The sequence below is a fragment of the Coturnix japonica genome, chromosome 8 (genome assembly GCF_054131305.1).
Source record: "Coturnix japonica strain WE chromosome 8, WE-NBRP24, whole genome shotgun sequence".
Lineage (NCBI taxonomy): Eukaryota > Metazoa > Chordata > Aves > Galliformes > Phasianidae > Coturnix > Coturnix japonica.
The window spans coordinates 17,464,130-17,488,873 of NC_140670.1; the positions used below are offsets into that span (position 1 = coordinate 17,464,130).

Sequence of the window (24,744 nt, forward strand, 5' to 3'; positions counted from 1 at the left end):
TAGAGTGAGAAAAGATCTCTCCACCTCACTACTCCCAATATTTTCCATACATTCCATTTCAGAGGATGCTGGCAGGCTCACTCTCATCCAAGACTGTGGACAGCCTATATTTCCAGCACTAAGTCACAACTATAAGGCTTCCATATTAAAAAGCATCCAGAGAACAACATCACTGTAAGGCACAGAGGGACTTTTCTAGATAAACTTTTGGTTGTGTAAACACAGAGAAAAAAAATCATTCCTCTTGGAGGTAAGAAGGATCAGAGGAAACAGTTTTAAACACACTTTGTCAGAATGTGCTCCAAAATTCACTTGCATCAAGCCTCTGTAACAAACATTATCCCTGAAGACATGAACTCAAAACATACAGCTTACTCTCAAATCTCAACTCTGAATGAGATGGACTAGACTCAAGAATTCAAGAGCCTAAAACTTAGGGATATGGTTCCAAATTATTTTCTCTGTAAACAGGACAACTCTTCTTCAAAAGAGCTGGGAAATCTAGGATTTTATTTTAAGACCACCTTCCAAATGGTTCTGAAAGCATGCATTCTGTAAGGCTTGTAAGCCTGAACATGTCTCCTATTAATGATTTCGGATCCTCAGCAGCTTTGGAGTGTTTTCTATTTTTAAAAAAAAATTAAAAATCTTTGCTCTTCACCTTTAAACACAGTTCATGTGTCCACCTCAGCATGTAAGAAGATACCTTCAACCTTTTTGATTTATATGTTTCTTCAATACATCAGCAAAGATTAAAGTGGGGCTAAGCCTCTCATTTTATCTTGGCATGATTCATTTTTACACCGTATCAGCCTTCACCAGAGCTGGATATTTACATACTAATAATGCAGCCTGCATTATAATTCTTAACTCCCATTCCTTCAGCGTCATATATTAAAAAGTGTCGATAGATAAGACTTGGCTCTCAAATTAGCAGTGGTAGCAAAGCAGATTTCAAATTATTCAATTAAAACAGAGACAGCTATGTTTACAGTTCTCCCACAATTGAGGTAGGCTGGGATTTCACTCACAGAGAAGATGCCCTGCTCTGATTCTGATGAAAAGGGGATAGTTTTGATCACTTAGAAACAGCGATTTGGGTGTTTTAACTATCTCTCAGTTATTGGCATTCTTATAAACATTTTATGAACAGAGACTGAGGATGCAGTTCCATGGTTTGTTTAAGCCAATTGAAGTGTAGGCTGTGGCCAGAATGATCAAGCACGACTTTTTCCACACCACCACCCTCACTGTGCTAGAACTGCTGCTATTCCTACCTGCACAGCTGGGCAAAGGAGCCAATTCACCTCAAAACTAATTCGCTCCTGCTTCTTTTCTCCCAGATCATTTCCTCCTGAACAGCATAACTAGTATCAGCAAAATAAAACCTGGTGGCAACACATAGTTGTAAGGTAGGAGAAACCCATTGCTGACAGCAGATAGTACACAGTTTAGAGGAGCAGTGAAACAATGTATCTCCACACGTAGCACTGACTACAGAGCATAGCAGACAAAACCAAGCTAGCTTTGGGCTGCTGAATTTGAGTAGCAAGGCAGAGAGCTAAGGCCAGTCTGCTCAGCCATGTTCTTGAGCAGCTTTGATCCAGAGATAAAAACTACATACACAGCTTCAGTTTTTTCCAACTACACTTCACTTCTATAGGGCAGCTTAAGCCAACTTAAATCCACATCAGCAGTGGTCTTAACACTGACATCAACAGGAACTGGATCAAATCTGCAGCATCTGAAAACAAACAGCAGCTGCTGTACTTCCTCAATGTCACTTCACTCCCACACTCTCACAATTCTAGAATTCTATATTTTTGATATTTCTTAGAGTAACAGCATGTAAAAATATCTGCTCTCATTCAATGAGAAATAAAAATTTTACTCTTTACCACTGACATTATGTTTAGAGGTCAAGAAAGAGAGCAGACTGATTAGGACAATACTGCCTCCAGGAAGAAACCAAAATGAAAAATGCATCAATCTCTGCTTTCATGCCACTCTCATGGCTTTGATTCTAAGAATCTCACAATGGTAAATTATTTTACTTTAGTGCTTTAAGTAAGATGTTTGCTCTGTGTCTGTCTCAAGAGGCTGGCATGAACACTGACAAAAAAAAAAAAAAAAAAAAAAAGCCAAATTTGCGCAGATATCAGCGGTGCTGAAAACATCATGCCCTAAAGAGGGGGTCTGTTGCTGAAAAGTATACTGTGTACCATGACTGATTGTTGCCTTTATCCTCACAGCATTAATTTGATACCCATAACAAAGCTGAAAAATACATACAACTCAGATTCTGAGACTTCAGGGGAGGAACTTCCCGGATCTACCCTAAGCTCAGTATGTAGAAGATTCTTTGCTATGTACCAGATTTCTGAAGGAAAGAAAAACAAGCATATTACTCATGTTTGAGGAGAAATCACTGTAAATCTGTTTCTGCTAATGAAAAGAACTTGCTTATACTACCCAGGGCACAAGAACATTTCATGGGACTTCACCAAAACATGTACAATCTGCCTTTTGTATGTATACCCATTCTACAAAGAGAGGTCTAGGAAAAAATATCATCACTAGAGATTATATCTTCTCCAGACAAACTGAGCTGCTACACAGAGTCAAAATTAGAGGAGTTATTTGGAAGAAAAATAAAAATGTTACTAACAAACACTGGATCTTCTTAGCGATCTTGCTTCAGCCGCATTCAATTGCATTCTGGCCACTTTTTTTTACCCTCGATTCAGGAATTAGTAATTTAATTTCAGCAAAGCTAATTGTATTACTTAACTCTTATCTGGCACTTTTTATCTTTAAATATCTTCATCCTTTATCTTCAACCTCTTAAAAGAAGTTGATATCACTATCTACATGAGATATCACTATCTGCATGAACGCCGATCAGGAGCCACTTCAAAGTGTTGCTACCACCAACAGTGAACCCAGCAGAAAACATCTGTGAACTCTTGTTCAGTACCACACTGTTAAAACATCCATCTAATCTTATGACTTGAGAATTTGATGACTGCAGTACAGTATCAATATTCAGAGTCAGGATTTTTTGTTCATTTTAAACACAGAGACTATCAAGCATGGTATACTTTACAGGTGCTCTCTCAAATTGACCCTGTTCTTTCCACAATCAAGCCGGTGGAAGCTCAGACTTCTCAACCAGGCCCAGACCAAATTAAGAGTTTTGCTGCCTCTGGCTGTGAGAAGGTAAAAGACGGGCATCTGCCCTTGAGGTGGAAACCAGAGATAACTGGACATACCCTTTTATGTCCACAAGAATAAGAAAGATCCACAGAATAGTTATCAGCTTTAAGAAACTGGGCATTGACAATAGCTATGTCTTTGTTATTACCACCATTTCTGACTGTAAGTAATTCATATGGATTTGACCTCCACTTCCATTCCCTTCCATCCCCTGGCAAAGAAGCCTAAACCCAATCTCCATGCTGTAAAACACTTTAGACAATCGAGAGATTATCTAGGCATCTCAGTGATTTTACAGTGTTACACATATCCTAGTATCACAAGAATATGTTTTACCTTGAGGCAAATGTTTTAATTTATGTGCATGTGAGCTATTTGCAATACCTCCACCAAACGGAGCCCATATAACTCGTCGGATAGCTTTCACCCAGTCTTCCATTTCATTCTGGGAATTAGCCATGAGCAGGAAAGCTTCATGATTGACAGGCATCTTTTCCCGGTCTCCCGCACCACCTGTAAGACAAAACATAAAACTCTTTTGGCTTCTAGCTCATAATTAATGTTTAAAATGATTAAAATTCTGGGTCAAAATGATCAAATAATAATTTTAATTGAGCAGTTTTACGCATTACTCCTACTCATATGCTGCAGCACTCACAAAGCAGGTCGATAAGAATTCAAAGTTGAAGTAAAAAATGTGCATTTCCAGTGTAAGAACTTGGAGATATTGTTCTTGCGGTCCCAGCAGTAAACAAAGGGAGACCAGAAGCTGTAGGACCCTGCAGAAGGAGCTCAAAATGAATTTCATATCTGTGCTAAGGCACTGAGATATCCAAAATGACGGGTCAAGGGAATCCTAGGACAATTCATTGTTTAAGATACTGAAGTTGCAAGTCCATCTGCTTTCCTCAAGTCCCTGGAAGTGTATAGTCTTGATACAGAAAGGGACACATTCTGGATGAGCTGGATGCAAGCAAATGAGGCCATACAAATACCTAACAGCTTCATTGGAGCAGCCTATGTATAAAGAGGATGCTGATCTTGTCCAGTGCAGCAGCTGCATCACCAGAGGCCTAGAGCATCACCATCACTATGGAAACTGCCTTTGGCTTTGCCACAGAGATATCACAGCTGCTGTACCATTGCCATCTCCAGCTTATGCAGCTTCCAGTACTTCGCAGCAAGCTGGAGCCGCCAGTCTGCACTGAACAGCCAAAGATGCCTGTCTGTGGGATCCAGAGATAAGAGCAGCAGACAATGGTTTCTGCACAACTGACTTATACATGTGCCTCATAAATCCTCACTAATCTGGGGGAAGGAGCAAGCTGGAAGCTGCCTGCTAGCCACAGAGTTGCTTATTCTCACTATGAAGTGATTCCTGGTCTATCAACACCCATACACTATGTGTTGATTAGCAAAGCAAAAAAGAGTAGTATGAAATGTGTTGGGAAGGATTTTGTGGCAATTCAATGAACAAGGGAAACTGAGGCAGTCTTTCAGTAAAAAACAGAGATGACCTGGAACTAGGTACATGGCTTAAGAAACTAAAGTCAGGACCTTTTTCCCCCACATATATCCAGATTTTGATTCTTTCCCTACAGCACTCTCCCAGACAGTCTCCCATTTTGAACTTAACGAATAATTCATATTCACAGAATCACAGAATATCCTGAGTTGGAACAGACCCACAAGGTTCATGGTGCCCAACACCTGGCTCCACACAGGACAACTTCAATTCCAAACTACATCTGAGAGCAGTGTCCAAATGCCACTTGATCTCCAGAACTCAGGTTGTGTCCACTGCCCTGTGCAACCTGTTCCATGCCCATCGCCCTCTGGTACAGAACCGTCCCCTGAACCCATGCTGTTCCCTCATGCCCTGTCACTGTCACAGAGAGAAGAGCTCAGCGCTGCCCTCCACACCTTGTGAGGAGCTGCAGTCTCCCTCCAGGAGGGCTCCCTCTAGTCTGCATTGAGCAAACCCAGGGACCTCAGCCACACTCCCCACTCACCTTTCCCTCTAGACCCTTCACTCTCCTAGTCCTCCTTTGTCCATTCTCTAACAACCCTTCATCTTTCTTAAACAGTGGCACCCAAAACTGCACATTAAGATATACAAAGCAGAAAAGCTGCAAGATGCACCAAACACTAAGTTGTGTTCTGGCTCCAGTGTCCACCCCAGATTTAAAAGCTGTATGCAACCTGGACCCATGTTTTACCTTTGGCCCTCTTCCAGGCCCTGATAGGTTACCACGTCTCTGCATTGCCAATCCCAAACACTCCAAAAACTCACTTTTTCGTTTATTCCTACTCTCCTTTCTCTACCTACAGAGCCAAAAGACATGGGAAACCATTCTGCAGGATTTTTCTTCGCTCCACTTCTCCAGAACTTCTTTTTATCCCAGTTTCCAATAGGCCTGGCTGAGAGACACAATCTCAGTGATCTCAGTGCTGCAGTGAAATGAGATGGGCGACTGATCACCAGACCTCAGAGGACTCCACTCACCCCATAACAGACACCTCTTCACCTAAATTCACTCCCTAAGTAACACTACACTAGCTACTTTCACCACAGTCAGACACAACTGTGAACCTTATAGTCAAGGCATTCATAGCTGCCAGTTGATTTGGATGTACCCTGGCCTTGCAAAATGGGCTGTTTAGCTCTACTGTAGCCTTTTTCTATCTATTTATAAGTATTTATCCATGTATTTATAAGTGTATGTGCTGTATGGGACATACTGCCAGCAAACAACAGCCTGGTCAAGATAAAACTTATCCCATTCTTAAATTAAAAGCAAAGCCTTTTCCAGCTAAACCACGAAGTACAAGAAGAGAGAAGAGACTTAGTTCAGAATGAATTACAGACTGCAAATTTAACGAGAACAGTTGAACTAGTGCATGCAACATGCAGCTGAAGATGAAGACTCCATCTGACTGAACTTCTGCAGAAGTGGCATCTCAACATTTTCTCCCTGATTCACTGCACCACAGGGACCTGACTCCAGCTCTTTGGTTCCTAAAATGTTACTTTGAACCTGCCAGTTGCCTTCTAAATCTTTTCAGGCCTTTTTCAGGCCAGCACTTAGGGGAAAATATTTATATTTCTATTAGACTCTGTAAAAAGCAAGAACAGGATGGGAAACAAAATGATTCCTGTGCATGCTGCAGAACCTAGGCTTGAGACTGCCAAAAACTACACATACAGCTCCTCTGCAGTTAGCTTTCTCCCACTGATCTTTAAATTGGAGCAAGGTCACAATCCTATAAGCCGTCTGTGGGAGAGTCAGCAGTGACTAGTCCCAAGAGTACAAGTAGATAAATAGAACTCTGTGCTGGGACACTGGTGTACAAATCAGAACTTCAGAACTGCTCCTCTGAGGAAGTCTCATGTGTTAGCATGTGATGAATAAGCAGTGGCAGAACAAGCAGACCCACCTATAAATAACTTTTATTTTATGACTTTCTAATCTTGTTCCTTTCTGCACACTGCTGGCTCCTTTCACTACTACACCACCAAGGCAGTGAGCAGAATTAGAGCTCCCTGAAGTGCAAAGTTCAGGTGCTTTTCTCTGTGTTGCAGAACATGACTGCTTTTGAGTTTTAGTAGTTTCAAAAATGAGAAACAGCTAGATTCAAATATTTACATCTTAAAAGAAAGCAAAACAAAAATCTTCCCTTCTACTACACCGTCTTTAGAAATCCAGAACACTATTGGAAATTCATAAGTGCTTTCATTTCCAAGCTCAGACACAAAAAGCGTAGTTTCAGATTTGAACTGAAACAACACAACTGGACAACTCAAACACTGCATGAATTCAAGCACGCTTGTCTTTAGGAAATGGAAATCAATTTTAAATCCTTCAGCCTAGAAATGTTTGGATATGGAATTTTAATTTTGCCCATCCCAGTGACAAGAAGCTCACACTCAGACACCGCACCCCTTTTTTTGCCCCATAGGGATCCACTGCCTACCCTGAGCAGCTGAGAGCCTCCAGCCCTGCAGCACAAAAGCATGGCTACTGCACAAATGAAACAGGGCTCTGCCTCCTCAGCACCACAACGTGAGGAACAGTCTGCTAACAATTTTAAACACTGACCAGGGCTTTCCATTCCTTAGAACAGAATTTCTCACTCATCTTTAATTAAGCCCCCACAGAAGCAAGACTGGCCCTCAGAGAGCTGCTCTGCTTAGCTGAGGACTGCCAGGGGCAGGTGTCTCAGCCCTTCCCAGAGTCACTTTCAGCTCCACATCAGAGGAAATAAAATAGTCTGCTAATAGAGTGTGCAGGCACCTTGATGCCACCATGGTTTAATACACATTCACTGGAAAGCACAAAGACTAACATTATACCACATGTACCTGTCCTGCCTGTGCTCCTGCCCAGGGATCTCAGAACAGCCCTCTAGTTGCATCCCAACCTTTATACAGCTGTTTCCAGTGAGGAAACCTTGGAAGCATTGAGCTATTTGCGGAGCTATGCCTTACATCCTCTTTCTCAGTGTAGAAGCAGAAATTCAGCAGGAACAGGACTGGACTTCCACATAGGAGGTGGTCCAGCCCAACTGTGTGTAAAAAGGGGAACATTTACATTCTCAACCAAAGCTGCTTTCAGGTTCTGCTGAAGTTGGCAGCTTCTTGTTTTGTTCAGATCATTTCCCTCCCTCCTCCACCACATCTGGTTTGCCTTTCTCCCATTTCTTACATAGTTCCGCCTACTGATGTGTTTGTGTATTGTCATCATATCAACTTCACTGAACATTTACATAACTATAAATGCTTGTGTATGTGTATATATTTACATGTTTGCAGTGCTTTGGTGTGGATAGCAGAGTGGCATTTCCAGTAGGGTGAAACTGAGTTGGCCATGCACATGTTGCTGCAGCACATAGGGTGGTAAAAGGCAGTTTCAAGGCTGAGTTATGAAACTGCTGGTGTCTGGGAAAGGCAAGGCTCAAAGGACATGTTTGCCCTCAATACTACAACAAGTAGTGACGGGCAGCCTCTGATTGCAGACAAGCAGCAACAAAGATTTTGACAAATGGACAAAAACTAACAGCCAACAGCTGAAGAGAACAATTGTAATGATTCATCTACCCTGACCTGTTCTTCATGATGGTCCTAAAGGTGAGGATCAGATTCAGGGTTCTAAGGTCCCCTTATAATGTAAGAAGCTGAAAAATAAGGCAGATGAATTCTGTCAAGGTGAAGGGCAGCTGTACTGGGGGAAGGCCCAATCTTTCTTTGCACAGTAAGAAAAAATAATAGCCTTGATCTTCAGATTATGAAAAGAGATGGAAGAAATGCTAGTAAGTAGGCAAGAAGTTATTAAGAGTGCTTGGATTAGTCATCTGAAACCACTCCATTTTGCCAACCATTGCCTTTGATTCTGGCTAACTGTCTTGAGCATTCCTCTTCCACTGCATTGTTCCCAGAATTTCTAGGAGCATGAAATAGTGCAACATATCTGAACTTTGGGTTAACTTGCCCTCTGAAGGACGCAGTTTAAATTTCAGTACGCTCAGTGTTAATTCTACCATTTTTCTGCTGTTCCCCCCTTCCACCGCCAACCTCACCCCCCTCACCCCCCTCACCCCCCCCCCCCCGATGATCCTTTAACAGGTGGAAAAGCTTTCAAGGAATAGGAAACTGCTCTTGAAATGCTCCATTTAGGCTATGTGAGGAAAAGCTGTAAGAGAAAACTAAAAGAGACAAGAAGCAGAAGACAAAAATCAGATTAAAAGGAGCTACAGGGGAATGACAGAAGAATTAAGCAGTACAGTGAACAACAACATTTGCTCATAATGTTTTATATATTTTTATCCATCTATATACAGACCCTTATACACACATATATATACACACAAATACATATATATACATACATGCACACACAAACATATATATGCGATGCCCAAGTTTGAAGTTGATTCTGAGAGTAAACTTGACATCACATTTTTTAAAGCTTACACAGCATGCAAATGAAAGAAACATGCTTTGGATCAAAACTAATTTATTCTGTCTTGGTTTAATTTTTCCTAAAGAAGCATACATTATTTTTGGTGAAGGGGTATTTTATTTCCACAGCTTGGAATCAGTTTGAGGGGCCTTTCTTTTGGTTGTAGCAATGAGGGAAAAAAAATCTTAAATACCTTTTGCTGTACAGAGTAGGTACAGCTCATAAATAGACACGCTTTAAGTCTTCTTGGAGGAGGATTTAGAGGTATGCACTAAACTCTAATTGACTTTCCAGTCAAATATGAATCCTAATTTACTTAAACACTTTCAAATCCCACAGGCTTAATGCTAGTTAAAGACGACAATCACATTTTCAGAAGTTGCAGCAAATAATTTTCTTGAGTCCCTATGTGATTTTCAGATCTCAGATATGAGGCCTTGTCCCAGATGATAATGACAGTCAAACAGCCTAAAGCCACTGCCGTTCACTACCTTACCTAGAGGCCCTGTCATCTGTCCTCCCCCATAGCTTCTGTGGCTTCAAGACCACTACTGCAGTGTATTTCATATACCATTAAACAGCTTTAAAGAAGCACCAGCAAAGAGATTAGAACTCAGAATTATGGTCTCTTGTGCAAAAATTCTGACAAGACTTAACATGAACAGAGGCACTACAGATTTTCTGTACTGACACATAAGCTACAGAAAACCCTTAAAAACTTGAGGCTAGCATTCTGTTTCAGTTGTCAGGATCAAGTGTATGTTTTCTAAATGTATAAGCTATAAATGCAGATTTGGTTAAATCTTTCATCTTTTATATAAAAATGGTATTAAGTGAATTTGAGCTTCGTTTTATTTGCAACTCCTGCCTGGAAATTCCTTTCTTGGTAGGTGTCATCTGCATTGCTCTGAACTTGCCAATTAAATTAGATGAACAGGTTAACACCATCATTCACTTCAAATAACCTCTTTGTTGTCAAGACTCTGAAATTTTGTGAGGAAACCGCTGCTTTGCCTGGGATGTATTGCTCACTGTGGCTGCAATGTACAGTCTGAACTTAGTTAAGCTGAATGCACACCTATGGGAGGGCTATCTCCACTGGAGCAACCCAAAAACTAGGGCTGAGATGAACAGAGATACCACACAACTGTTGAGTACATTACTGTTCTTAAGGACACAGCATTTCCCTTGCACCAACACAGCTCAGGCACTACTCCCTCCAGCTCCTGCTCACAACTACTTTGCTCCATAAAAAGAAGGACCATTAACTAAGATCCTGCTGGCTCCCTGACCAGAGAGATTTCTGGGGCCCGTGAAACATGCTCCCAGCTGTGTTTAGTATCCCTATGAACAAGTAGCATTGTTATTACTTTGAGCTTTGTTCATGTCAGCTTCCACTAGGTAACAGAAAGTGATGAAACCTCTCCAAGATGTTCACATTTAGTTTAAGAAGTCAGAACAATCAGAATTTATCAGCAATAACACAAAGAGAAACTACTGAACCACCAATTGCTGGGAGCTGCATTAAACCACTTTGCCTCTGCTGTGACTTGTGTGTTTCATCCTGAGCGGGAATGCTAAAGTAACTACACTCTAATTATCTCCAATTATGCTTCAGGGTTGAGACTGCAAAATAAGTGACAGCTTGATCAAATCAATTAAACCCTTGTGGCTAGATTAAAATTATATTTCCTGATAGGAAAGCACTGCGCAAACTAAACACACTGACTTCCAAACATGAATCACAGTAGAAATAACAGCTTCTTAGGTGGAGATCTCAGTGCACAGCATCGTGGTCACTGTGTATTGAAGCAATACTTGCTGACAAAGCAGAAAAATACAGGGTACAGCACTGCTTCTGCTGATACCAACACTGTTTGCCTGCCAAGTAAGGGGTACCTGGCTCCTTGGCATCGGTTAATTTCTGCCAAAATGAAAGCTGCTGCAGGAAAACAAGGTGTTGGAAGCCCAGGCATATTTGTGGTTCAGCTTCTTTCGTTTGCAAAAAACCCTTCCTTCAAAGCCAGTCTGACATCACCAGCTGTTAGAAGGCTGTTTACCTTATGAAGCACCTTTCTGAAAATGCCAGACAACCTTTGTTCCTCTGTTCAGGGGTGGGGGGGGGGGGGTGGGGGGGGGGAAAGGGGAGGGAGGGATTTCTTCCCCCTCAAAAACCACCCCAGTTCTGAAACAAAATAAAGTCAGAGGTCTCAAGTGAGGATGGCAAGGGGGAGGAAGAAAAGGTTGTGCAGCTTTTTTCTCCAACATGTTCCACAGACAGCCTTGTATCAACAGGAGCTTGCTTTCCCTCACCCTCCTTTCTTCCAGTCCAGAAAACTAATGCTTCTGCCTTTCCTCAATACACTCAAAATCTACAACCCTTAATTATGAACTGACCAAGCAATGCAAACTTCTGACCCTGTGTGTCATTGCCCTTTGGTCTGGACTGAAGGAGCATGCATTTTCTGAGGCCAGCAGAAGACACGCACTTGGGGGCCTACTGGCAGAAGGGTACGCCAGCCCCTGCAGGACACGTTGCAGAAGGCACAGAAGGCAACTAGGAATTTGAGGGTACAACAAAATGACAGATGTATAAAATGAAAGACTCAGAAAACAGTGGCACATCCGTGTAAAGCAGGCTACACAGCTCAGTGTAGTTCTCCAAGGCAGCAAGTGCTAGACACTTCTGACAAATGTATTAAATTACATATTCCAACTGTGGTTATGTTTACACACTATTTTAAGGAGGAAATTCCTTCCTAACTAAAGATGATGATCCCTCATGTTTTGAAAAATCTGAATGAAGATGACTGGATAATTTTTATGCATTACCAAGTAACCACAAGCAATTTTCTAGCTCTTAAGCTCCCATTAATTTCTTAAAATCTTTAAAGCTGGGGATAAGAGTTGAGGGAAATTTCAAATTCTGATGAGCAGTGAATTACTACAACATCAGAACAGCAAAATCAGATCTATTTTTCTTCAACAATTCCATACTGGAAAGTCAATATCCAACTTCTACATTCTTCTGGGACTGCTGTGCCCACATTTTCCAGGTATGCTCACTGATAGGAATGAAGTGTCTCTTGTGCCTTCTAAATAAGTCTCACTTAAACTACCTTCTTATCCCCCTTGCTCCTCATAAGCCCGATTCTTCTTTTCCTCCACACCTAACTCCACAGTGAAACTTAAAAATACAGTGAGAAATTCTTTTAAGACTCTTGTCTGCCATCTTAATCAGTACTCCAGACTCTAAATGATGCAGAACTGAGCCAAAGCCATCAGCTGGTACAGTTTCAGCTGCAGAGAGCAGCGCTCTCAGCTAAGCCAGTAGAGACTCTGTTTCTATGTAGAATGAATACAGAGTTCTTCAGAAAATCAAGCCAACCAATTACAAACATTATTTTCTTCAGTGAAGTGACTGAAGCTTTACAAGCATGGTTTTGGCAGCAGCAAATACATGAACTATCATTAAGGACTCAACACTTACTTTGTTTTCAGTTAAATAAAAAGAAGCTATTTGTTGCATTAGTGTAGAAAAGGAACTGAAGTGCAAAAGAACATACATTGTATGCCCTCTGTAAAATATTGGCAATTTTTGGGGAGAAAAAGCTAGCATTACTGATTTAAAGCAGAATTTAAATGCTATGTGAGATATTCTGATCTAAGTCTCCCTACAGTTTACACAGAATCGCAGTTTTATAGCAGTCTCCTTCTGTATCTGGCTATGTATTGGTTAACCAATGCTTCTTCTAAACACGACTGTGTAACACACATTACTTTTCACTTATGACAATAATGCTGCCTGGCAAAAAGGACAATCAGTACTTGTCACTTGGGCTAAGCATTACAGACACTTGGAACACACTCATGGATGGCTGTTAGAATTGAGGTTATGCTGATGCACAAAGCAGGGCCTCAAATCTTTGTGTTTTAGGACAATTGTCAATGGCCTGCAAGCAGAATAAAGCTATAGAAAAATAAATTCTACTTCTCCCAGTGGCAACTGACGTATTTGTCCTTGTTAACAGTATAATCAAAAAGTCCATTAAAAGTTCCTTTGAAGTGATTAATCATTAGCAGATGCAACTTCATGTTTAAAAAACTTGCTGATCTAGATATGACTTAAACAAGAAATGAAAAAAGCCTCATATGTAAGCAACAATTCATCTTAAGAGTTGTCTTCAGCTGGTGGACACTGAAATTAAATGGAGCATTGCATCAGACTCAATTCCACAGAGGAAGTCCAGTCTGCAGCATTCACTGCCATTAAAGTATACTACGATATTACAGATGTACGTTCCTTTCTGTTGTGTTCTATCTCAATGCCTGTACAGGATATGCCAAAGGCCTGCTCACAGGCATTGTCTCTCCTGCCAGTTAACACATTCACCTCTACATTGTACATACAAGTAATAAAGCTCAGGCTGACTCCTAGATCCACAATACATTGCCAAGAGGTCTTCTAAAACAGCTTATGCTACTATCTAGTTTGTAGTGATTTGTGCCACAAATGTATCAAATAGAAAACAGATGGCTGAAGTGCCAACAAACTAACAGGTCTCTGTTCTGCCCCAAGCAAAGGCTAATGACCAAAGCTAGATCATAAGCCTTGTAAGAGCCTCTGGTTTACTAACAAGACAACCTAGAAGAACCTAGGAGTCCTGGGAACACAACCCACAGGTACACACAGCAAATTCATTCCAGTACAAGAACATATTTGTGGCATGAATGTTCACATTGGCTGGCCAGTCTCTGTCACTAGACTCTAAAGTTATTGCTACAGCAAGAAATGTTACCCTGTGAAGTCTCTACAGAGAACAGGGAATCTTCAGCAGCTGAATTTTCTCTCAGCTGAGGATTGAGTACCAGATTGATTTTTGTGCTGCCAGGAGCAGGAAGGCCATTCTGACCATGTTGATTTCAGTGGCCCTGCCCCACAGATGTGTTTTGCTCACTCTGTGCACTGATGAGAGAAGGCAGCAGGGTGCATCCACCTTGTGAGCCTCTTCCTCTTCACCCAGCTCCTTCCTAAGAGCATGGAACTGTACACAGCCATCACAGACAGTGCATTAAAAAAATTTTTGTCTTCTCAGTCAAAGGCAGGACAACAAACAGAGGATGGGAATATGCTGAGCCATTGGCATGGTATATCAAAAAGCCTTCCAGCTTCTGTTCCAAAACAAAAAAAAATCTTGATAAGCCTAATTCCAGCAGCTGCTGCCAGCAGTATGTGGCCTTCCTTACCTTGGGGACACCTGCTGAGCTGCTGCCTCTTTAATATTAGATTAAAACAGTGGCTTTCCACATAATGAATTATGTATCTACAGTGAAGCTGTGCTACACAGGGAGCCAGGGAAGCTCTGGAAACAGAAGAAGCATTTGGTCTAATGGTCTACATGTCTGGAAAACATCACAGATGGCTTTATGATTTGCCTGAACCCCAATCTGGTAACAGAAGGTATCAGGCAAGTGTGGCAGCTGCTTACTCTTTCCATCCCTATTCAAAGAATCATAGAATTACACAGGTTGGAAAAGACCCTAAAGATCATCAAGTCCAACCTCAGCCTAACCATGGTACCCTAACTCTAACAACCCTCTGCTAAATTATATCCCTGAGCACCACATCCAAATGGCTCTTCAACGCATCCGGGGACGGTGACTCAACTGGGGAGCCTATTCCAATGTTTAACTACCCATTCTGTAAAGAAGTGTTTCCTAATGTCCAACCTAAAATTACCTGAGTGCAACTTGATGCCATTTCCCCCCATCTTGTCACCTGTCACCAGTGAGAAGGTGTGTAAACACCTTTCAGATACTGGAAGAGAGCAATAAAGTCTCCCTTCAGCCTCCTTTTTCCACAGACTAAACAGACTATTTGTTATTGAGAGTAAATGTTAACTTGAAAATCCCTAAAAGAACATATAAGGAGGGGAATCATAGCTATAGCCTTGCACATCTTGTGACTGCAACCAATTTCTAAGACAAAGTTGCTTGTCAATATTATTTTTATTTCAATGGTCCACAGCATGAAAATGAAAACCCAAAGATATCAATATACTAATGCCTTGTCAATCTGGTCTCTGCTATACTAACCAGCTGCATTTAAGAAAGACTCAGACTACCACAGAGGAGATTTAATAATTCTCTTCTCCTGTTTAATTTAAACTAGGTGATTATGTGCACACAGACATGAAAGCATTACAGAAAAATGATTACAAAGAGTGTGCATGTATGCAAATGCATGTAAAACATCCTGTGCTTGCAGATGTTCTAGGCCTGTCCATGTTGAAGTCTGAACAGTAGCAAAGTCTGAGTCTCAAAAGCAGACACAGCGTAAACAGCTCTTCTTATCACATGCCTTATGCTAAGACTCAGCTTCCTCCAATCCAGTTTTGTTACTCCTCTGTCCAATTACAGATATCCAGTATGGCTCAGATAAGAAATAGTAACATCACTGCAAACAGTCTTACAACAAGGACATGCAAATGGAAGTCATATTTGTGAATGTTTAAATTAATATAAATCATATACACTGCACTGCTGGACCACTTGTCACAGAAATAAACACCAGTGTTTCAGTTTTAACTAAGGAGAAACAGGCACAGAGAGGTTAAAATTATTTCCCAGGGCTATATTGTATATCGGCAGGGAAATGCCTTCTCTGCACTAAAAAAAACAGTTTTCAAATTCCACAGTGTGAAATTCCTACACACTAATGCAGAACTGAGATACAAGGGCAGTAAATTATTGCAGGATGGTATTGGCTAGTGAGTAGCAGAGCCAGGAATGAAAAACAAATCTATCACTTCCAGGCACCCTGGATTAACCCCACACTGATAATCACACAGAAAGGAATACTTTCTGAAGGTTTGTGGTGTGCAAATGCAAAGGCAACACTGGTCCTAGAAAGTAGAAAGCAAAGAATGAGATGGAATAAACTGAACAGCATGAAGATTGCTCCCCTAGCACTCTCCAAAGTAGTGCTCTTGAAATAGGAAAGCCACATTAGAAATTAGGAGTGTACTGTGTCTTGAAAACTGCTCCCTCACTGATATAAGCCCCAATGGTTGCCTGGCACATCCTCTACTTGGAGAGCTTTAACTCACAAGCTGAAGTCACCATTCTCTCAGCAGCACACGCATGGCTCATTGAGAGGCGCAACAGTGTGTTGGCCAACTCTGCCAACTCCTGGAGAGAGTGTGGCCTGAATCCCACAAATGCCTGGATACTGACTGGATAAAGCCCTGTTTTCACTCAGATTTTAACACTGATGAGGGATGTTTGCACCAGAGCCACATGACTGCGAGTTCTTTGCTGAATGACAGCCACATCTTCCTGGGGCCTTTCCAGAGCCTTTAGTACCCACAGGCCCATGGAACCCAGCACTCTGCTTCCTAGAGTCACCAACTGCTCAACACAGTATCACGCAGCCATGATTCACACTGCCTGTGGGCTCACTTTCTACCAAAACATGCCTTGATCCCAGGCACATCATCACAACGTGTTTGCACCTTGCTACATGGCCACCCCAGGGGTCTACCAAGACTGAAGCACTGAGCATAGCAACAGGATACATTTAAAGTCTTATTACTCGTTATCATACAAAGAGACTCAAACAGCAACCATCAAACACCCTGATGTTGCTGGGTGTGCTCTGTTCTTCCCAGGCAGCAGCCAACATCACCTCCAAAAGAAACAGCAACGTGGCCTGTTTTTTGCATGTGGCATCATCCCCACCAACCTCATTTTCTAAGCACAAAGAGGAAGCCCACAACATTAAAGAACACCCCCTCCTTTGAAGTTGAGATTGTTTGGCTTGCCTGGCTACAAACAAAAACTGTGTCTTAATCATCTGGCTTTGAAGTCTTGTAAATCTACAGCTGCAATGAAGTAAGGACCAGTTGGCAATAAAACATGCAATGTTATTATTTTTGCATTAAAGAGGAAAAGGCTTCGCCAGAGCTGAAGCTTCTTTTACTCTTGATTTCTAATGGAGAAAGAGAAAATCAACAGTGACTCATCAGATCAGAGACAACTCTGTCCGTATAATATTTTACACTCCAGTTTTGAGTGGTATTGAGCCAGTACTCAGCGAACCACCAAAAAGAGAGAAATGTTAATGTAGGAGGGCTTAGGGGAGAACAGTTTTAACAACAGGCTGCAGCTGGTGATAAATGTTTTTCATTGTTTTGATGTCTTGTTTAATGTGGGTGGGGGTGTAACTGTTTGGAGTTTGATGTTGCTAAACATTGGCAATAGGGGAAACAAACGAGTTGTTATTTGTGTCTTTCCAGAGACTGTCATTACTGTAGTTTTACCACAGTAGGCTAAGAATGCATCACCAAATAAGACCTGTGGGAAATCTTCACAGGAACAGCACAGTTTACAAAGCAAAACATGAGAGAATGCTGTGCTTTGGCCTACCTGTGCTATTTCATGGGTATCCCAAAGCACTCTCAACTTTCCCACAAAAAAAAAAAAAAAAAAAAAAAAGAAAGAAAAAGCAACAAAGCAGAGAAGTAATCCAAAAAGCTTCTTAACCTGTCCTGCTAATGAAGAGGAAAAAAATGGAGCACAGTGAGAATAAGGGTCACCTGAGGAGAAATAACATACAGATAACACAGAGCTAACCTTCTCCAAAAGCCTAAGAGAGGAAACTCTGTACTGCTTGGGATTCCAGGTGACAAGGTTTTGGGGGAATCATGTCCTCATTCCCAGCTTTGCTGGCTACTGCCTGTATCAATCTGGAAGTTTCCTTACTAAGACTGATTCCCGCATGTCCAATAATTCTGGCCACAACCTCATGCACAGCCCAGTTCCTGTCCCTAGGCCATCTGAACCTGTGGAAAGAAATCACACACAATATCACTGCTCTTGCTTGTTTGCTCTTTTGTTCACAAGTGCAGGGAACAGCAAGCACCCACCAGAGCCTGTGGCTACTATAGATTTTAAGCAACCGTATTTCTGATGCCATGCCTAAGGGCACTCCCTAATTATTTAATGCCTTTTTAACGACCACATTTATTTACTGGGAAGAATGGAAATCTCCCCACTTAGATCACAGTAAAAAAAATCTGCAAATGAAGTGCTGTCTAGAAGGGAGTTACAGGGGATTGCCTGAAGTAACTGAATGGGAAGTGCCTCAAAAACTGTCAGGAGCCCAATCTGGTCAAAGCAACATGACTGACAGATAGATGCTAAACAGCTCATGGATACACCCACCTAGCTCAGTACTCCCTACCCAAGCACATCAGTTCTGCCTCAGTGTTTCAGCACATCCGTTTGCAGGCTGTCCTGGAAACAAGGTGAAAAAGGTTTGCACAGAGCAGAATGGGCATCAGAACGGCACAGGTTATCCACCATGCCAACATGCCTGGACCAGATGAATTTCACGAATCAGAAAGATGTTAGTGGAAGCAGGCTCAGAAAAGCAACACCCTGTGCCCCCTCTGGTTCAGAACAATGCTTTTAGGAAAGATCTATTTGGGGTGCTCAGTTAGCTTAAGACTTTCCCAGTGATAATGACTCACTTGGATTATGGCTGCTTGCTTTAGGCTAAGGCTGCCTCAGCAACCTTTTAAAATTCCAATTTATGCCCATATTAACTCTGATTCCAAAATGATCACTTCTTAGCCTCTGTTCTTTGCATGGGCTGGGTACCAAGCTGCTCCTCCCTGCTCCTCCCTTTCTCCCTGCACACACAAGTCATTCTTCCCAGGTTGAGCCACAGGGCTAGGCAGATTACAGCAGTTGTGCTGTGACACTGATGATGGCTCCAAGCAGTAGTCCCACCAAGGCCAGATTTACAGCCACAGCTTATACCCCCCCACCTGCTGGTTCACAGGGCTGAGCTCTCTCACACAAAAACATCTTCCAAGGATGCCAAATCCTTGCAGCAAGGAAGCAGCAAGTAGCAGCTCTCTGGGCAAAGGATCAAGCAATAAGTGACTGCTCCCCAGATTCCAAGTGTAACCTTTAGAGTCACAATGACTCATGCTTAGCTTGCAAGCCTCCACACCCTGTTGTGTCTAATACATCATAGCTTCTTACCACAGTGGGGCAGGGAACAGCTTACAGCCAACAGACAGCATTCAATGGGATGCACACACCTCCTCATAAGAGGCATCAGAGCTAAATAATTATCTCCAAGTTGCATCCGACAGAGCAGCTGTCGGTTATATATATAGCACCTTTTCTGGTGATATAACAGCCCCCTCCTGCAATGCCTGCTTCATACACAAGCAGGGCAGACACCTCTCAACAATCATCTATCTACAGAGACAGTGCTATCATGACACATGCAGCAAGGGAAAGAAGTACCACTCAGTTAAGTGCCTGAAGCAGAAAAGCAATCAGAGGGAACACAAACTGTCCTGTGCCTCCTTGAAGACTGTTATATACATGTATGCATACAACAAAACAAACAAAAAATGAATTATTTTTTTTAATCCATCTTTCTAATAAAAACTTTGTCGATACAATTATATCCTTAAAAAAAATCCTGATGATTGAGTAAACTTCTGTACACATTTTGCTCAATAAAAATATTGAAAGTTGGTGCCAGTGATTACAAGCCAGCTAAACTCAATTTTTACATCTTAACTGTTGCCACTTCCTGTGTAATTCCATTTTAAATAAGAATCCTTCAGGAAAAACAAAGGTAGGTTTGAAGATAATAAACTGCTTTCCTGCAAAACCTTCTTTTCGGCTTGGAACCTGAATCAAAAACCACAATTCAACCTTCTAGCTATGCCTCAGAAATGATTTCTAAGGAAAATGAGCAACATAAATACTTCTCCAGGTAAGCAAGTCAGATCCCCTCGATCAATACATGACTCATCTACAAGTAGCTCCTTTTCCTTTATGCAGAGCCCTTATCTGGACTGCTCACTAGAAAACTGTCATAGTAAAGAGACAAGCAACAGAGCAAAAAAAATAAAAGGAAAGCATTTCTCTGTTAGGAATTAATCACAACATTAATTTTTATAGTGCTAGAAGCAAACTGCTCTCAGTTTTGTATCTACCTGGAAGTAGAACAATCACCTTTCCTGGAAAAGCCCACACAGCAAACATCACAACAGCAAGCTAAAGATCTACACAAAATCATGTACTCAGGTAACCCTGCAAACAAAAGATGCTAGGAGGAAGCAAGCATTTCCTTCATTTGGTGTTATTAAAGTTATTATTTCAGTGCAGATGAAAAAAATAAACCCTTATGTCAATAAAAACCAAAATACTGGAGCATTATCCAGCTGCCTACATGACTTATGTGGAAAAAAAAAATACACACAGATTCTGCTCCTATTTGGTTCTGCATTAGATATTCCATCCCTGTGCAAATCATACGCTTCATGTTTAAAGGGTTAAGCAATCTCTCGCTTAGTCGGCTTCAGTGAATGTAAAATGCAAGATAATAATACACTCTGTATCTTGAACCAAAAAAGCGTACAGCATAATAAAATCTCTGTGCTAACCGACTGGCAGTATGAATACATCCATTCCTACTACTTCTTAATTCAAAATAAATCCTTTACTGAAATTTAAAGCTAAACAGACAACACTAAATACACCAAAAATATGACTTACCCTTTCGGAGACACTTGCTTTTCTTAAGGTATTTGGCAGTAAAAAACGGCATGTCTGCAACACTGAGGTTTCAGCCAAAGCTGACCTTTTATTACCAAGCGCTAAGAGCAGAATGACCGGACCAAAGCAAGAAAGCAAATTATTATACCAGATCTCTAATATGTTCAATGATGAGCAAGGGGAATTCAGAGTGGGATAAAGTATGTCAAGTTGCACGGTGGGGATTGCAGATATCTTTCTGCTCATTAGCACTGCTGTTCAAGTTATTTAAAGTGTGCTCGGGGGAAATGAGGACAATTTCCATGACAATATGTGCAATATCACATAAGGAGGAAGCATTATTTTCAGGCAGAACTTCTGCATTACTCAGCTGCTACAGCAACCAACAATATGTTGAGAAGGGAAAAAACCTATCAGGTTTGGATAGCGCAAAAACTTGCTACTATTAACTAATTCTTGTCCAGAATGAAAAATGAATTGATCAAATGACATCTCTCATGTCATGCTAGTGGGTCATCCCCTGATTTTGTCCTTATACACTGGAAGCCTTGTTAAGCAGTTAAATCACCAGGAGGTTTTCAGTTCAGGTAATAATACCACTACTCTATGCCTCAGTTTCCCTGCCTTTCGAGAGGGAAGGGGGGAAAGGGGAGGTGACAATACTGTCATGCTTGCATTTGCAAAAATATTTGAGGTCTTTGGGAAGTGAGTAGTAAGAAAAGAACAAGTGCTTAACCTCTCTGCTTCACACTTTGTGATTACAGCTGGTTGTTTTCCCTCACATTGCCATAGTGCTTCAAAAGACCAAAGACCACCAAATTATCTCCTGCTTTTATTCAACTGGAATCCAATCTGGAAATTCAGTCTCGTTGCTTCTGCTGCCTTCCTGAAGAACTTAAAGCAGCTTGATGCTGACTTCATATCCTTTCTAATTGCAAAAAGTTGGGGCAGGACACTTAAATGCAATGACATTTACCCATGCCAGTGATCCTCCCAGTCATCGACCTAAACTTCAGTCAACTGCAGCTACTGCTTGGCACAGTTTCTCAGTGCCTCAAGTCAGCTTGGGTGTAACAACCAGACCAAGAGACTCACTCTCTTAAAAGCCCAGGAACTTATCATGGAAAAATAAGTAAAAGCAAAAGATCTGAATTTCCGTTAGCATTTCAGCTCTTAGCTTTTACTGCTCCCAGTCTTTGGGATACAAGTCATCACTGTACTGAGGGGCAAGAAAACCAGTTGCCTAATAGAGACAACATTTATAACCTCTTGTATGACTGGATTTGAAGTCAGCCTTATAGATTAGCAAAGCAAATAATCTGAATGCAACTAGTTTTATTAGTATAATAAATAAGAATACCTAATTCTATAATGAAGACTGTATAAACTAAGACTGCACTGTACAACACAGACAGCTAGTAGTAGGGCTTTCTCTTGAATCACTTTATAGCAATGCATTAATACTTCATTTAGGAAAGCCAAGTTTCCTCCATACTGAAAGAAAATTCATTCAGCAAGCAATCCGAAAAACTTTATCATAGCTCAGCGCTCATAAATCCTGCAATGCTAGATACATGTCATTGTTACTGCATCATTTGCACCACCATACCAAACCAAGCTCCCTTGCCATACCAATTATGGATGCCTGCCTCCAGTGAACCACTGCAGGCTGGGGCTGGACCCTAGAATGAATCTTGGGCAGGGAGAAGAGATGAGCAAGCCAGTTACTGTCCTGTCCTGAGAGGAAGCACATCTTCTGCTTCAGAACTGTACTAGTCATTCTCATATTAATATGCATACATCTACAGGAGGTGGCTCTGCTAGGGCATAGGGTTTAGTCCAGACAATCTCCAGAGTTTCCTTCCAACTTTTTCCATGTCATTCAATTTTTTCCATGGAAACATCTGGGAGGGGGGGACATTCTGCTAGCACTCACTTCTTCCAAAAGACCCAAACCAAAGATTTATACTAGAAACTAGTTATCTTGAAGGAGAAACTCAGTGTTATCCTCATAGAGTTCATCCCTCACCCACTCACCACTTCCCTCCACTGTCACTGTTTGGTACATGGGAAAGGACATAAAGCCAAAAGAGCCCACAGAACATCCCCTTTCTCCTTCAGCTTCCTCTTTGCCAGCCAACATGCTCCCCAGTCACAGACAGGCTGAAGGCTTGGCTGAAGTAAATGTGCCTTTTTGCTTGCAGTAAATTACAAAGAGGAAAAAAAAAAAAAAAGAAAAAGAAATACCCAGTTAAACCACAGCACCCCAAGGGAATTCTCTTCTCTGCCAGGGTCAAATTTAGATTAATGCAGTAATCCCTTCCAGCTGCACAGAAAACTGGCCGTTTAATGACCTTGCACAAAATCCTACTGCTTTCAGCTCCAGTACCTCTATGTTCTGCCTCATTTCCAACCTTGTCCTTGGAGCTAAAAGCAGAGGTTGCTCTCCTTGCAATTTCCAGAGAGAACTTTGGACTTTAACATTTCTCTCTCTAATCCAGGGCAATGAAGTACAGGCTCTATTCAACTCCCCCCCTCCAGCTGACACAGACTACTCTGAGAGACTCTAGGACCTTGCATCTTCATAATGGAGGAACTGTTTAGTCTTCTTCCTCTAGTATTTTTCTGTTGCCCTGGCACAACTTTCCCTAATGAGCAACCAGAAAGGAGGGATCAGATGAGAATTCATACCCAGACAAAAATCTGCAGACATCAAGAGCAGACTGAGCTGAATCCAAACCCTTAAATGCATCATTCATCCAGCTTTCAGTCTGCTTCCTATGCTAACACTTTCAGAAAGGACTAGATATAACTGGGACTACAAGAAATCTAAATATTTTTGTTATGTGTCAACACTCCAAAAACCCAAACTGACACTACTGGAAGAGTGCATAGAGCATGCAATCTTTGCTATTAGCAAAGGACCAGCCAGAGCAGAGAAAAGCACCTAAGACTCTTAACACTACATTTTCTGTAACAAGTTTTAGTTTTAGGTCTCAAAAAGCCTTACTAAGAAACTCATCATAATCTCTCCCATTTTGCAAGATGGGAATCAGAGAAAAGGACTGTGATCTTCTGTACTATCAACAGATAAAAAGGGAATAAGATAGAAGGACATTCTTCTGGATGCACGTAAGTGACCAACACAGAGTTTTTGGTTCCCTTTCTCTCTTCTGTGGCCTTTGAAGATGTCACCATTTGAGTGATACAGTGGAGTGACACATAACAGGCACAAAACCTGCGGCTTTCTGTTAAAGCAGGTAGTTGTGGCCACAAGTTGGAATTTTTCTCCAAGTTACAATCTTGGGGGACTTTCTGCTGTAATTTCCAACCTGGGCAAAGTTAGCATGAAACTCAAAGGGAACAAAGCAGCAACATTCTGCCTTACTGTTACAACTCATGATACATTTACATGGTAGAATCACATGGATCTCATATCCCTTAAATGCAAGACACACCAGTGACTGGTGGGGCAGCAGGAGGAACTGAGGGTGCAGCAGATGCCCTTCAGCACCCAGCACCATAGTGGCAGGCAATGGAGAAACAGCTTCCTCTTCAGCCTCCAAGACCAAGTCCGAGGCTAGAAGGTGCCAGGGCTGTAACACAATATGGTGCTTGCCAGAGGATGGCATGGTCCTCACTGAGCAAAAGATGTCATGCTCTGTGAGTCCTGACGCAGGAGGGATACTAGTTGACTGCTGCTGAGCCTTCATATCTCCTGCTTTTGTTTTATCAGAAGGAAAAAGTAAGCTCTCAGGGTGCCCATTTATAAAGATTTCTCCTTGCCTGTACAGCCACAAAATGATGAGGGAGAAATTTTTGTCTGTTGCTGATGAGCCCGATAAAAGCTGCCTTTTCTCCTTTCAGCAGCTTAAAATGTAGCCTGTCCTAATACAAGTAGGGTCATTCTAGTCTGTGACCACATACATAAATTGTATCTATAGAACAAAGGAATTTCAGGTCAATTAAAAAGATCCTG

At 41.6% G+C, this 24,744-nt stretch overlaps 1 protein-coding gene across 10 annotated transcripts in view; it reads right to left on the minus strand.

Annotated features, from left to right (window-relative positions):
- Nucleotides 1–24,744, minus strand: part of ARHGAP22 (Rho GTPase activating protein 22) — a 113,852-nt gene that overhangs the window by 32,144 nt on the left and 56,964 nt on the right. For 5 of the 10 annotated variants that reach the window (XR_014948868.1, XM_085555074.1, XM_085555073.1 and 2 more), the window contains exon 4: nucleotides 3,553–3,729. Coding sequence is in view for 9 of the 10 variants with exons in the window: in XM_085555074.1 (XP_085411200.1) it covers nucleotides 3,553–3,729 (177 nt within the window). In the remaining variant the exon portion in view is untranslated. Of the gene's footprint in view, nucleotides 1–3,552; nucleotides 3,730–20,765; nucleotides 21,208–24,744 lie in introns of those variants that run through there. The other 5 variants (XM_015866666.3, XM_085555075.1, XM_085555077.1 and 2 more) reach the window with 3 other exon arrangements.